This window comes from Amblyomma maculatum, chromosome 11 (genome assembly GCF_055883805.1).
Source record: "Amblyomma maculatum isolate TAMU_Amacu chromosome 11, ASM5588380v1, whole genome shotgun sequence".
Taxonomy (NCBI): domain Eukaryota; kingdom Metazoa; phylum Arthropoda; class Arachnida; order Ixodida; family Ixodidae; genus Amblyomma; species Amblyomma maculatum.
This window is the reverse complement of record NC_139354.1, coordinates 29364835-29378548: the sequence shown is the minus strand read 5'-3', so window position 1 is coordinate 29378548 and position 13714 is coordinate 29364835. Positions and strand designations below refer to the sequence as shown.

The following is a 13714-nucleotide window of genomic DNA, read 5'->3' as shown; positions in this document are numbered from 1 at the left end:
ATCTCTCAACGTCAGCTTCTTCAGCAGTAGTGGTCGGTGCATAGACTTGGATAACTGTTATGTTGAGAGGGTGACCTTGGATCCGAAGTGAAATCATTCGGTCGTTTTTGGGGTTGTACCCTAGCACTGCTTTACCCATTCTTCTGTTTACTATGAGAGCGACCCCATTCCTTCTCTTGGATTCGTGCCCAGAATAAAAGACATAATGGTCGCCGGAGTTAAATTCTCCCATTCCGGTCCACTTGAGCTCGCTGATACCCAAGATATCAATGTTCAATCTGTCCATTTCTCGCTTGACGACATCCAGTTTACCTTACGTCATAGATCTTACATTCCATGTTGCTATTTGATATATCTCCTTGCAACATCGGACTTTCCGGTTGCTTCCCGACACATTCACAACTGAGCGTCCTTTTTGGCTTTAGCCCAGCCGCTTCATTCGTCCTGGAGCTACTAGGAATCGCCCTTTGTTCATCCCCAGTAACATGTGGGACGCCTTCCAACCTGGGGGGCTCATCTTCCGGCGCCATATCATTAATGGTATTGTGACTGGCCATAGGGTTTTCTTGGCAGGAAATATTGGAGTGGGTTGCCATTACCTTCTCCAGTGAATCACATTTTGTCAGAACTCTCTGCCGTGACCTGTCTATCTTGGGTGGCCCTACACAGCAGAGCTCACGACTTCATCGAGTTTCGCAAGCCCCTCCGCCACGACAAGGCAGTGATTCACGAAGGGGACTATACTATGTATTGACACTAATATTCTGCCGCTTTTCGATGGAAGCGAAAGGCAAGGCGCCCGTGTGCTCTGCGATGCCAGTGCACGTTAAAGAACCCAGATGGTCGAAATTTCCGGAGTCCTTCACTACGGCGTCTATCATAGCCTGAGTCGCTTTGGGACGTTAAACTCCACAAACCAAACCAAACTAATATTCTGCAAGGCCATGGTCAAATTTTGCACTGCTTGTTGTGTTGTCATGACTACCCATCCCACCCCACAGCCTTGAGCTCTATTGAAGCCTCATGTTCTTTCCAGACATTCGCAAAATGTCGGTAAGTTGGGTAGAAGTGCACGAAAAATCAGTAAAGAAATTTTTTTGTTAATGTTTTAGCATCGATTGCATCTTTGTTGTGGATCCGCCTTTGCTGATAGAAGGTTCAAAATCCGCGGTACAGCATTGGCTATGCCGTTTGTAATGTGGTTTAAGAAACTGCAATCTCTTAGCAGAGCTTCCTTGCCCTCTATGTTCCTTCTGGCTCCTTCACTGCTGTTGTGGATGCATACTTCATTGGTTGCCCTTTGAACCATGATGCCGTGGTCTCATGCGCACAGGGACTGCATCCACGAACTGCTAGGCCACGTGCCTATGTTCGCCGACCCGGTGTTCGCCCAGTTCTCTCAGGACATCGGCCTCGCCTCCCTCGGCATCGCCGACGAGGACATCGAGAAGCTCGCAACGGTACGCGCGGTTAGCTGTCAGGGAAGGGCCTCTATTTGAGCACAATTTGCATCGATTCCTATGTTTTCCTCTGACTAACTCTATGGTTGGTTAGACAGCGTGCCGTGCCTTTTATTTCTCATTATAGTTTTGATGTGAGTGTGCTCGCCTCTCTGTGTGTGTGAAATGCAGGTGTTTCCAATACGAGAGGTAAGAGTCAATTTCCATACGAAAAAAAATTATTAAATACTACTACATTTTTACTCATATAGCTCAGGCTGAAAATGTATTATGCTTATATTTTAAGATAAAAACTAATTAGAAAACAGGAAACAGTGTGCTTGCACACGTGTGTATAGACCCTATTGACTATCAGGTTTAGCAAGCGGCAGTTGTGGCAACCCTGTATTGCGGAGACGCCATAACGTTGGGCGGTTCGAAACTAAAAAGCGTCTACCAGCGTCCTCCCTGCTGCGCATTGCTCATTTGTCGGATACTTGAGACGCCGTTTGGAACACCGTCCAACCAGAGCTCGGATTTCACCAACGCCGTGTCATGATTTGCCGTATGCCCTCTCTCTCTCTCTCTCTGTTTCTTTCTCCCTCTCTCATGTTGCGTTACGCGTTCCATAGTTGCCAGGAAGGCTGCAATGACGTCACGGGAATAAGCTCTATAGGATAATCGTTGGTTGATAGCGGATAATGTGCTCTCTTTCATGTTGGTACTGCTAGTAAACGGTAGAAATACACTGAAAAATAGTCTTTTATTATTATTTTCAAGTGCAGAATAACGTCGACGTTGCGTTGCATTTTTGTCATCCTATTTTACATACGGGAGGGTGATGTCAGCCTGTCAGGACTCCTACTTTAACGTTGCCCCTAAGACACGCAATCACTTTGACACGGCTTTTTTAGAGTTGTTCTTTATATGTGGGCTGGCAGCCCTTCCAGCCACCATACCTACGCTATCACGTCAGATCCTTATTTATATCTTAGTTCTAGTGTTTTTGCGAGAAAAAACAAGTGAGAAATGCACTATATATGTACCTTGCCTTGTTCGAGTGATCTGCTCTAGGGTTTTTCTTGGCCCTTTCGACGCACGCAGCTTTATTGGTTCACCGTGGAGTTCGGGCTGTGCAAGCAGGCGGGCGAGATCCGGGCGTACGGTGCTGGTCTGCTGTCGTCTGTCGGCGAAATTAAGGTACGTCGACACAGGCTATTGTGTCGCCGGAAAGCTTTTTATTGGCTTCACTCACTCGACGTTATTTAGCACTGCGACAAGTTTTGAATCCGTGAACTCGTTCTAATTGGTACAATTAGAGCAGCTTCGTATTGCGGTAGCCATTCGGAAAGCTCTCGCAGACGTCTTGCAGACGTGCATGTCAAGTAGTGATTTACAATTGGTGAAAGCAAGGCAAAGAAGAATTATAAAAAAAAGGTCGAGTTTTGCCACGTCACCTATATCGAGGGGCGCGGACCAAAGCTGGAAGTGCAAAAATAAACTCGTTTGACAACAGGTAAATATTAGTTGAAGTGATGAAGGCTTCCGTACGGAAATCGGAGCGTCAAAATTTTTAAACCCGACCTTGACTTGGCGCTGTTTCGTAGTGACACAAATGCACTAACAGACAAGACAATATTTCGTCAGGCCTTGTATATTTATTCTTCCCTTGTCTTGCTTTCCTCGTCTTGAACGCAGCGTCCACAGAACCGATTGGAGTTGTATCGAGCGGCACGCACTGTCCGAAGTGATTGAGCAAACATGCGCGTGCCGCGTCTCTCACAGCTGAACACGCGATGCTCAGCCCAATTGTTTGTTTTTCGGGAAACGTGACCAGGTCCCGAGTGTCGAGGTGTTAGAACGAAGAGAATGTAAAGAGTAGAGAATGCAAGTGAGGCAGCACACAAGTGAAACCGCCTGACTCTGTCTTCCAGATGACACGTTCCACGGAAAACACCCTTACATTTCCATCCCCACGTGTTTCATTTCTCCCTCCACGGGTTTGCCGCGCTGCATTCGGGAAAGCGCGGGGACGTGATAAAATAGAGGGTATGAAGTGTGAGGGAAGAGAGTGTTTTGCTTTTTCTATTATCTCTTCCCCACAGAGTTGCATCTTAGCTGTACTCACCTATGGGGCTGAAACGTGGAGGCTAACAAAGAGGGTTCTAATTAAGTTGAGGACAACCCAGAGGGCTATGGAACGAAAAATGGTAGGGGTAACATTAAGAGATAGGAAGCGTGCAGAGTGAGTGAGAGAAATAACTCAAGTTACTGACATTCTAGTGGAAATTAAGAAGAAATGGGCATGGGCAGGGCATGTAGTGCGAAGAGAGGATAACCGATTGTTGCTTAGGGTAACAAACTGGATTCCAAGGGAAGGAAAGCGTAGCAGTGGGTGGCAGAACGTTAAGTGAGCGGATGAGGTTAAGAAGTTCGCAGGGGTCAAGTGGATGCAGCTAGCACAGAACCGGGTTAATGGGAGGAATATGGGAGAGGCCTTCGCCCTGCAGTGGGTATAGTCAGGCTGATGATGATAGTGATGATGACCCCGCTCGCCTCTACTTTTATTTGCTTCTCCCTTGTGGCCATGTGCAGAGTAACAGGGCAGACACTCTTGAAACAGAGCACACGAAGGGCGCACAGTGCTGGTAGACACACACAATGGCGCTGCTCTTCTAATAACTGAATTTTTAGTACATGTTTTCATAACCATTTAGATCCGAAACATATTTGACCGACACGGTTTCCGTTTTAAGTTGAGCAATCCGCTCTCGCCCTACTATCTAATTTACTGCCCACCTTGGTTAGCTCAGCTGTTAGAGCGACTGGCTCGGAAAGGCTGTGATGCCGTGCCTTCGAACCCTGGGCTAGGACGAATTTTCCCTCAGCTGCAGAGTTTCTCTGGAGGCTCTATAGCTTTCTTTCGTAGCTGTAAGGCTGCTCTCAGGTGGGTGCTAATGAGTAATTGTTCGCGCGTATTTGCATAATTTATTGAGCATGTTTTGGCTGAAATAGGTACGTATTGAAGTGCAGTACGAGATGTAAAATAGCAAGACTGAAAGTTAACAAAGGCAGCAATGCTACAGGTAATCAGTTCAATGCCGCCGGTATGGCGGGCACCCTTCCTGAAATTTGATAAGGACAGTGTGCCAGACAATTTTAGCCTTTTTTTATTCATTTAGAATGATTCAGTAACCACCTTTTTTTTTTTTCTGTAATCCTTAATCAACGTAGCAACGCACGCGTTGGAAAGCCCTGGCATGAAACGCTTCCTTTATTGCTGTTTACAGCAATAAAGGATTTCATACAGCAATACTGGTATGAAAAGCACGGTGGCTTTTCATACCGATCTTGTTCTTTTTTTTTTTTTTTGCACATCGATGTAATTTTCGCGCCGCCATTCGCTGAGGCTGGAATTTACTCGCTTTCTCACTGCATTCTTTCGCGAAAGAGACGGCGAACATGTGCGGCACATCGAGATTATAGGATATTTTAAAACAGCGAAGGACTATACAGCACACGCTGATGGAAAGTTTTAAATATTCGTGCACTCAATTGCCGAATTTTTTCTTCTTCTTCTTCTTCTTCTTCCTTGATATTTGGCACATACCCACGAAGGGGGATTGGCCAGGGTTCAGTGTGGACTGCCAAATGTCCTACACAAACTGAATTAATGTAATAAAGTAATTGACAACTAAACAAAAACAAAAGGTTTTAGATCACAAAAGTTATTGAATGAAAATTTTCACTTACTTTCTTTTATTTTTTTTTGCTCCTTTCTCTCTTTCTTCCTTTTTCTTCCTTCTGCTTTTGGTTAGTTCTTTCTTTGATGTTTTAGTGGTTTATTTTTCGTTTTTACTACTTTTTTTTTCTTTTACTCTTGACTGAATGTTTTCGATGTTTTAACGCAATGACAAGGCCTGACATTTAAGCTTTACAGCATGTTTAATCGTATATCTGCACAATTTTGACGTATTTTGCACAATTACGGCGTTTGTGGCTGTTTTGACGTCTGCACAATATACCGACGTCCATGGCTATTTCGACTTCCGATTGAGTTTTTTGGCTCTCATTAATTAGCTAAATACTCCACATCAACGAAATTTTGCACTTCGTGATTTCTTTTCACCACCATCTACATCACGGAATCATGAATCACTTCATTTATAGACAGGGACGGCTTGACACCCTCTGCGGATTGAGACTTTCTGCGCACACCCGTGAGCCTGGCCTTAAATCAGAATTGACCTGGTTTATGTTCTCAGCGGAACTAGGCTATCTGGCTCTTTTTAGGAATGTTGATGCTTGTCGGCAGCAGAAGGCACAGATTTGCTGCTGAGAAAACCGGGCTGAAAAATTTCCGGCTCTCAACTGAAGCTCGCGACGTCAAAGCCGAAAATGATCCCGTGATTACCGTTTCGAAGTGAACGGGGACCTCTGGAATCCGTGCCTCAAAAACTGTGTAGACGCACGCAGTTTTACCTGCGGAAATTGACGCTTTATTATTGCGAAAGCAATATTACTCTAGGTTTCGCGAGCCTTCAGCGTAGCGCGGCGGTAGCCACGTACGTCTTACCCACGTGACGCAGTGACATCACAACCCACGTGACACTAGGGTGAGAGCTGGTCTACCAACTCAAGCGGTCGGCATAGCGCGGCGGTAACCACGTCTTACCCGCGAGACGCTGTGACGTCAAACCCCACGTGACACAAAAGCGAGAGATGGGCTCCCAACTCAAGCGGCCGGCGTGGCGCGGTCGGAGCCGCGGCTCAGTTGGCAGGAGTTGCCAACTTGGGTCTCTCGTTTTACATGGGACATGTCAGAATAAATTTGCTAGGACCCTGTCATTCACGTTACCCCTATAGGCCAATAAGGCACGCTCATGCTGGGTTGTTAGTGAAGCATTTTTGCGTTTTCACACACACACACACACACACACACACACACACACACACACACACACACACACACACACACACACACACACACACACACACACACACACACACACACACACGCACACGCACACGCACACGCACACGCACACGCACACACACACACACACACACACACACACACACACACACACACACACACACACACACACACACACACACACACACACACACACACACACACACACACACACACACACACACGCACACACACACACGCACGCACACACAGGTACAGAACTCGTACTTCGCTTTGTAAGAAAAAAACCGCGTATTTGATCTGGCACCTGTCACAGTAATATATCTCGCTGCTAATCCTGAGGATCCACAGAATCCCGCCTCCCGAATTTTAAGTGCACGCTATTCAAGAAAAATTTCTTGCAACGGACATAGTCAATTTCTATTTCATTGTTCATATCACGCCGCAGCTCATCTCGTCTTTATTATCATGCTCAGAACCTTAGAATCTCACACGCTGGCCCCAGCATTGGAAGCATCAACAGCCGCACGTTGACTAAAATTATCTCTAACCATGTGTCTGCCGCATGATAGCCATGGTCGATTATGCGCCATAAAATCCTAGATAACTAATTAACTGTAAACTAATTTTTTCATGGTCAGTAACGTTGTCATTCATTCTGTTAAATACAATCGTAACATACAATGAGCATACATGCAAACGTGTAATGACAATGTGAATAGAAAACTAAAGCAATAACGGACACATATTGTGAGGAAAATAGCGAGCGTTTTTCATGACGGCAATACCTTCCGGCTATACAGGTTTCAATCCCTTGAAATGCCATTTTCTTTTTTTTTTACTCCACGCGTTTTATACTGTATACATGTTCTCGTTTAGAATTTTGTATCTGCAGTCCATATCTTGATTCTTGTATATAAAAAGAAACTCTTTATTCATGTTACTTTGACCTGTCTGTACCATGTGACATTTCTTCAGCTACAGACTATTTTGGCGCGTTTTATTGTTTTGTTTTACGTAATTGTTCTTTGCCTGTTTCGTCGCATGCTTTTTCGCAGTTAAACGTTGTGTTTGCTTTCGCTGTGCGGTTCCCTAAGGTGTTTATTGGAGCGATGAATGAAATGAAATAGGAGCACTGACTATACCACCGGATCTTGCAGCACGCCCTGTCGGGCAAACCGGCCATACTTCCCCTCGATCCGGAGAGGACGGCGGTGCAGAAGTACCAGGACCTCGATTACCAGGATACCTACTTCCTGGCCGAGAGCTTTCAGGATGCCCGGGAAAAACTTCGGTACGTTCTTGTGCAGCCCCCCTTGCAGCCTTCTGAGATTTGCCTGAACATAAAAGCCGAAGTGACTGCTCTTGTGGGGTCATGATCCTTCTAGAAGGACCTTATCTTCGTCGGGTGATAAGTCCGCTTCTTGATGCATGGGGTTTGAGGAAAATTCAGGGTACTTGCTCATTTCTATGCCTATTGTAGTACTCGTGATCCTGATTGGACTGGGGTGCCTCTCGCAGTGCTGCAAAGATCTTATGAGACGAAGCTCCTCGTAGTGCTGTGCGTGTCGAGCTGCAGTCGGCAGCTGGGTTTTTCTTGTGACCGACCTTTTGCAGCTTTGCTGCTATCCATGCAAGTTGGATAATATTGTTTCCAACGAATGTTTTGCAAGAGCAAAGAAAAATTTACTTCCTAATGCGAAATTTGAGCGCAGCTCATTAACTTTTTAACATTTACGATAGATTGAGGCAAAGATTTCGAGCAAGACAAGTATGCACAATTACAGACTTCTTAAAATTTTTCACACGTATTTCTTCAAGAAACTCTCCTCTAACAGTTCTTGGCTGTCATGAAAAAACCCTTTGTGGTCGGAGAAATGAAGAGAGCAATTAAGTTATCGGGAGGTTGCGGGAGGCAGCGCGTGGGCCCATAAGAACGTTGCGCGACGAACAGATAGCAGCGACTGACTGATGCCGCTGACGTTGCTAGCGAGTGAAGAGAACGTGACTCTGCGTGGGATGCACGCACCGTGATACGCTGATAGCGAGCCGGCGTTTCGGCAACCGGAGAGCACCCTCGCCACCACGCAGGAAGAGAGAGGGGGGGGGGGGGGGCACGCAGCAATCCGACAACACGCGCGGTCGCCGCCACGTAGGAAGCGGGAGGGGGGTGGGGGAAGGAGCGCGCGCTGCCCCATATGCGGAGATGGTTACAGGTATAACGCCGCCGACGCCAACGACGACGCGAAACGCAGGAACGGGCGCCAAAGATCTGCGCTCTAAAATGACAATTCCAACCCTGCTAACTGAATGCAGTATTGCCTGCTGTGTTCATATTAAAGAGTACAGACATATGAACATTTCAATTATTGTACAAAGTTCTTAACTCGAAAACGTGAGTGCCATTTTGTTACGTCATTTTATTTTGAGGCAGCCATCAAACAGTCCATTTTATTTTTATCCTGCAATTAGACCACTGCATTCGGCCATCTATTGAAAGTCCCTTTAGGTTTACTACATAAGTGAATAAGCAAATAAACATATTAATCTCGTTTATGCATTAGCCATGAATGCGACAAAAATAGCCAGGAGATAGACCTCAAAATGTAGCACGAAACCTGTTACAAACTGCTAATTATATTTTTTACTCAGACGATTGACGACTGGATCAAGCAGATCTTAATCAGACAAGCCGCAATTATCATTTTTTACCAGCACTGAAATTATAGATGAGACAGTTTCAATTGCTTACATTTTTTTTGCTCATGCCCTTTCAATTTTCTTCAAATTATAGAGACGAGTAAAAAAGTGGGATAGTACTCTTCACATCACTTGCGCTCGCTTCACGTGAATGTTAAGAAATGAACGAAACTATACCTACTTCTTGCCGGCCTTACATCACCGATTAGATAATGTTGATGAGTTACTTGCAACTAGTCACGATTTGGGAGAACTTATTTTTGGATTCTCCGGCATAATATAAAGTTCGTGTGTCCTTGATGTGTTCGCATTTTAACTGAAATTCGAACGCAAACTGCGGTTCAGAGCACAACTCCGGCTGGAGACCAACTAATCTTGCTCATGCAGGTTTGTCGCATATCATATCGCTCGTGAGTTATTTTAAGTTATTATTTAAAACATTTAGTCGGGAGCTGCAATATTCTGTCTTTTCTTATTGCTGCACAGTACACAGGTGCTCACTTCAGAGTGGTGAACAGTTATGCCGGATGCTTATTGTGTAGCCATCTTCTGTGTAGCCGTCGTACTCTCTAAATATTCATCTTTCGATTCGTTCCTTTCTTGATAATCTATTGCTGATAAGCAGCAGACGACGTTCGCGTTCCTCACTGTGCAAAGCAAATGCTGCTGCTGACATAAAAGAAAAACGATTTATAAATACTGTTTTTTTTTTTTTTTTTTTTTACAATATGCGGTTCAACCTTTCAGAAGAGACGATGCGCGGTTACTGTAACTAGATAAACTTTCACATCTTATGTACAGTAAATGGGCCCCCGTGCAGAGGTAGTAGGCCGCGCATCCTTGAATGAATTGTTATGCTTATTTGAGTGTGTAGAAGTCGAATGCATTAATGTAAAGGTAGACTGAAAAGAAGGGCACCAAATTCTTCTTTTCACTAAATTTCCATTGTTTGACTAGTCATGGCTATGTTCAGTTATGTCTGTTTATGTCAGTTTTAAAATATTTTCTAGATATAGCAGGTACTCGTCGTTAGAACGAGGTAAGCTATCGAAACATTCCAACTTCGTTTCGTGCTTTGTGCAGCATTAATTGCCATCAGAAGATGACGTGTGGCGCCCCCTCGCAGGCAGTACGTGGCCCGCTCCAACTTCCGGCCTTTCGAGGTGAGCTACGATGCACACCGGCAGTGTGTGCTCGTGCTCGACTCTCCCAAGAAGCTGCTCGGCGTTGTGGACTCACTGCGGGCTGAGTTACAGTCTCTCACCAGCGCCCTCGGAAAGATGCAGTGAGCCGGCGGCAGGAGCAGGGATCACCATCACTTCCGCCTGTCGTCACCCTGCGCGTCGCTAGACGTTCTAGAACCCTTCGAGTCGATTCGACTGGAAGCTAATAAACTGTGCGCTTCAACGAAAGCAGTGCTGCTCCCTGGCTGCGGTGTAAAATGTATGCTCTTTAGGAGAGGGCTTCACGGGGTCAAGGCGCGGCTCGTGCAGCCAGATACCTCACTAAGGCGTTCATTAGCGTTTGTATCCGCTCGCAGCGCCATCACTGACAAAGCGGAGACTACCTCCGCCGAGAAAAATGGTATACGAAACGACTTACTGGTTACGGTAGCCATTATCCCCAAATGTGTACACTGGAAGAGACGATGTAGAAACGTTCGCTGCTATCTTGACTTCCTGGCTGTCTTAACTTAGCAGACTGGAACTTGTTGTTATATGATAGGCTTTCATCAATTGGCGCTGCTGAGAACCGAGTGGTTTCGCCTAACGAAACAATGCCCATGCCTAAAGAATGCGGACCATCTTGCAATTCATGCCGCAGCAGTCTGTAATAGGCTCAAGGCATCGAACACTTTACATGTTATCAGAGCGTACCGTCATTTTTGCATGTCCATCTGATCCTCGGCAGTAAACTTGTTGAATGCTGTGGCGTTCTATAAATCGTTGTTCTGTCTTGAAAAATCTTGCATTACGATGTTTAAGGATGAACAGCACACAATATCAAGTAATACCCACGAAGAAGTGTCAACAGCATTTGTTTTGTCCGTGTGAAATACCGCGTTTGCAGTCCGTTCACACAAACGGCTCGTCATCGAACCATTTGCGAATTATTGCTATCCTTTCGAACAATGTATGCCTTCCCACCGTCTGCTGTATCTTTGGTATGGCTGTCTGTCTCCGTAGCTAAATTTGTTTTTTGGACGGCGTAACATATTTATACATATTTATTTAGTGGACATATATGTAAATACTGTTACTACTTCTATTTTGTACTCTGTGATTATACGTACAAATATATCTATCAGGTCGGTCAAAATACCTTAGTGAAAAACACTCGACCCAGCCCTGTAAAGCATGATTGCCTGCGGAACAGTCGTGTAAAGGGACAAATCAGCTTTAATGCGAGAAAGAGAGCATTCTGGTTGTGTTTGCGAAAAATGACGTCATCATGAAGTTAGATACATTGGCTTTTAAGGCGTTCTTTTCTTTTTTCTTCTTTATAACCATGGCCGTAAATCTGGCTCTACCCTGCAAACTTCCAATTCGTGTAAACTTTGTATAAACCTCATAGTCGAGAGGCGGCAACTGAAGCCATCAGACGCCTCGACCAAGTGTCGCTTCCGAGCTGCTAGTATTTTAGTGACCTTTTTTTACTGTCGACTACTGGAAGCTGAAAGTTAAAAAAAAAATAGATATTTTTTGGTTCACTGTTCGCAGCTGAAGAAAAAAAATTTGGAGCAGGTATGCCAAACAAATTTCACTGATTCAGTCGGATCACATTAACGACTTCTTTTGACCCATGCAGCTCGAATGAATCGATCGGTAATTTTTAGTTGCAGATGAATTGAGTACGGGCAAAAACGGCGCAAACACTATAGCTATCGCAGCCAAACAGATGCTGCAGTAAGCGTGGAAGGCGTGCCTTTTCACTAAAGCGAAGAAACAGCTGACATCACACTTCGCTACCCGAGCTTCTTTTTGCGGGCTCTCTTCTTTGCACCTTTCTCCACTACAGGCTAAAAACGACTAGACAGGATCGTCAGACCCACGTTGACCATGTGACATGCAGTCGGGCGTGGTCGTCTTACCAAATGTGCACTTATTATCATTGCCTATGGAAGGTGTTCCTTTGTCCTCATTCCAAGAGGGCGCAATTTCGCTGCACGCATGCGCATACGACCCTTCCACGCTTAGCTTTTTTTGCCAACCTAGGGAGGAGGAAAAGGTGTAATCGAGTTGCAGTTTGCATAAGTGCTTTTCTTTGCAGTGTGACTCTTTGATGTGTACTCCACCACGCACCTGCTAAGGTGATTGTTCAGAAATGGCGGGCGCAAATTTACCCGAGCGTTAAAAAGAAGGCGAGAGTCGTTCGCACGCGACGGTTTTGGCTCTGTTGTGATCTTAGTTTTACTGTAATTGCGTTCGTAACTACGACTCTGGGAGAGATAAGACACGCCGCGGTGGATAAGTCGTCATAACACCATTGTGCTTAGTAGGAGGTCAAATATTCAATGCCCGATTACAGTGGCTGATTACGTTAGAGTCGAAGAGCAGGGGTGCAATTACACCGAGTTCCGGGGAACTTAAAGAAACTTCAGGTGGCCAAAATCGCTTTCGAGCCCACAGCTCCCTCTGCTGCTTTGGTGGGGGCATATGAACTGGATAACCATTTAATTAAAGTAATAAAGTGTGGGAGTAACATAACAGGCAACTGTAGAAAAAAAAAGCACGCTTTCAGTCAGCTGGCTAAAAAATACAGCTACTGACAAAGCGTCAACGTTGATGTTTGTGATGTCAGCTTGTTAGGGGCTCAAGTTATCGTTACAGTGTGTTGTGCTCATGCATACAGATTATAAACCTATTATCACCTTCTCTCCGTTGTTGACATAGCGCTGCTCGAGCCCCAACTGTTCAATCTCTGATACCTTTCACTCGACCATTAATGCTGTCTTGCTACCTTAATTCAGCGCTCGTAAATAGTGGTTCTTTGGGACATACAGACAGGTGGAGAAGGGGCACACGTTTCCTGGATAATTTGCACAAGCCTTGAAAGCTGATGCTGCAAACGTCTTCAAAACTTCTTAATGCAGCGATAGTCGAAGTGAAACTGACAGACAACTTTCAAACGTAGATATCTGTGAGATTTATGTCTGTGTATGCATAAATAATTTGTATAGATAAAAACAGTGAATATAGCATGAAATACTAGGCATACTGTTGACTTAAGGTACGTAACTTCGTGGATCAAACGCAAACGTTAAGAAAAACACTTGCTCGCTGTACAGCCAGGAGCTCTGGCGTCGGAGATTTTGTATTCTCCCATGGAAGCTCCTGGCAAAGCGTCATTTTCACGTCACAAGGTCATGAGTAAGCAGCAGCAGTGTTGATGTGGAGGACGTCAAATCCTGTTGACGTCATTGTGCATATATAGAGAGTTACGTCACCCGGAGCCCTAGCAAGAACTTGCGTAGAGCATGTGCTTTTTCGCAAGAACAAAAAGTTTTGAAAAACGTGACAACACATCCAAAAATTAGAATTCTGCTCTTCCTAGCGCGATGAAGCAGTTATGCTGGGTGATTAGCTGCGCACTGACGTGGACAGTATTGTAATTGGAACCTTCAGTTGTGTCTGTTCGT

The 13714-nt window shown here is 45.1% G+C and overlaps 1 protein-coding gene across 1 annotated transcript in view; it reads left to right on the top strand.

Annotated features, from left to right (window-relative positions):
• The window catches only part of ple (tyrosine hydroxylase ple), a 30218-nt gene extending 19854 nt beyond the window's left edge, over positions 1-10364 (top strand). The window contains exons 10-13 of the mRNA XM_084583375.1: positions 1334-1460; positions 2544-2639; positions 7536-7669; positions 10202-10364. Coding sequence (XP_084439501.1) covers positions 1334-1460; positions 2544-2639; positions 7536-7669; positions 10202-10364 — 520 coding nt within the window. The remainder of the gene's footprint in view (positions 1-1333; positions 1461-2543; positions 2640-7535; positions 7670-10201) is intronic.
• The last annotated feature ends 3350 nt before the right edge of the window (positions 10365-13714 follow it).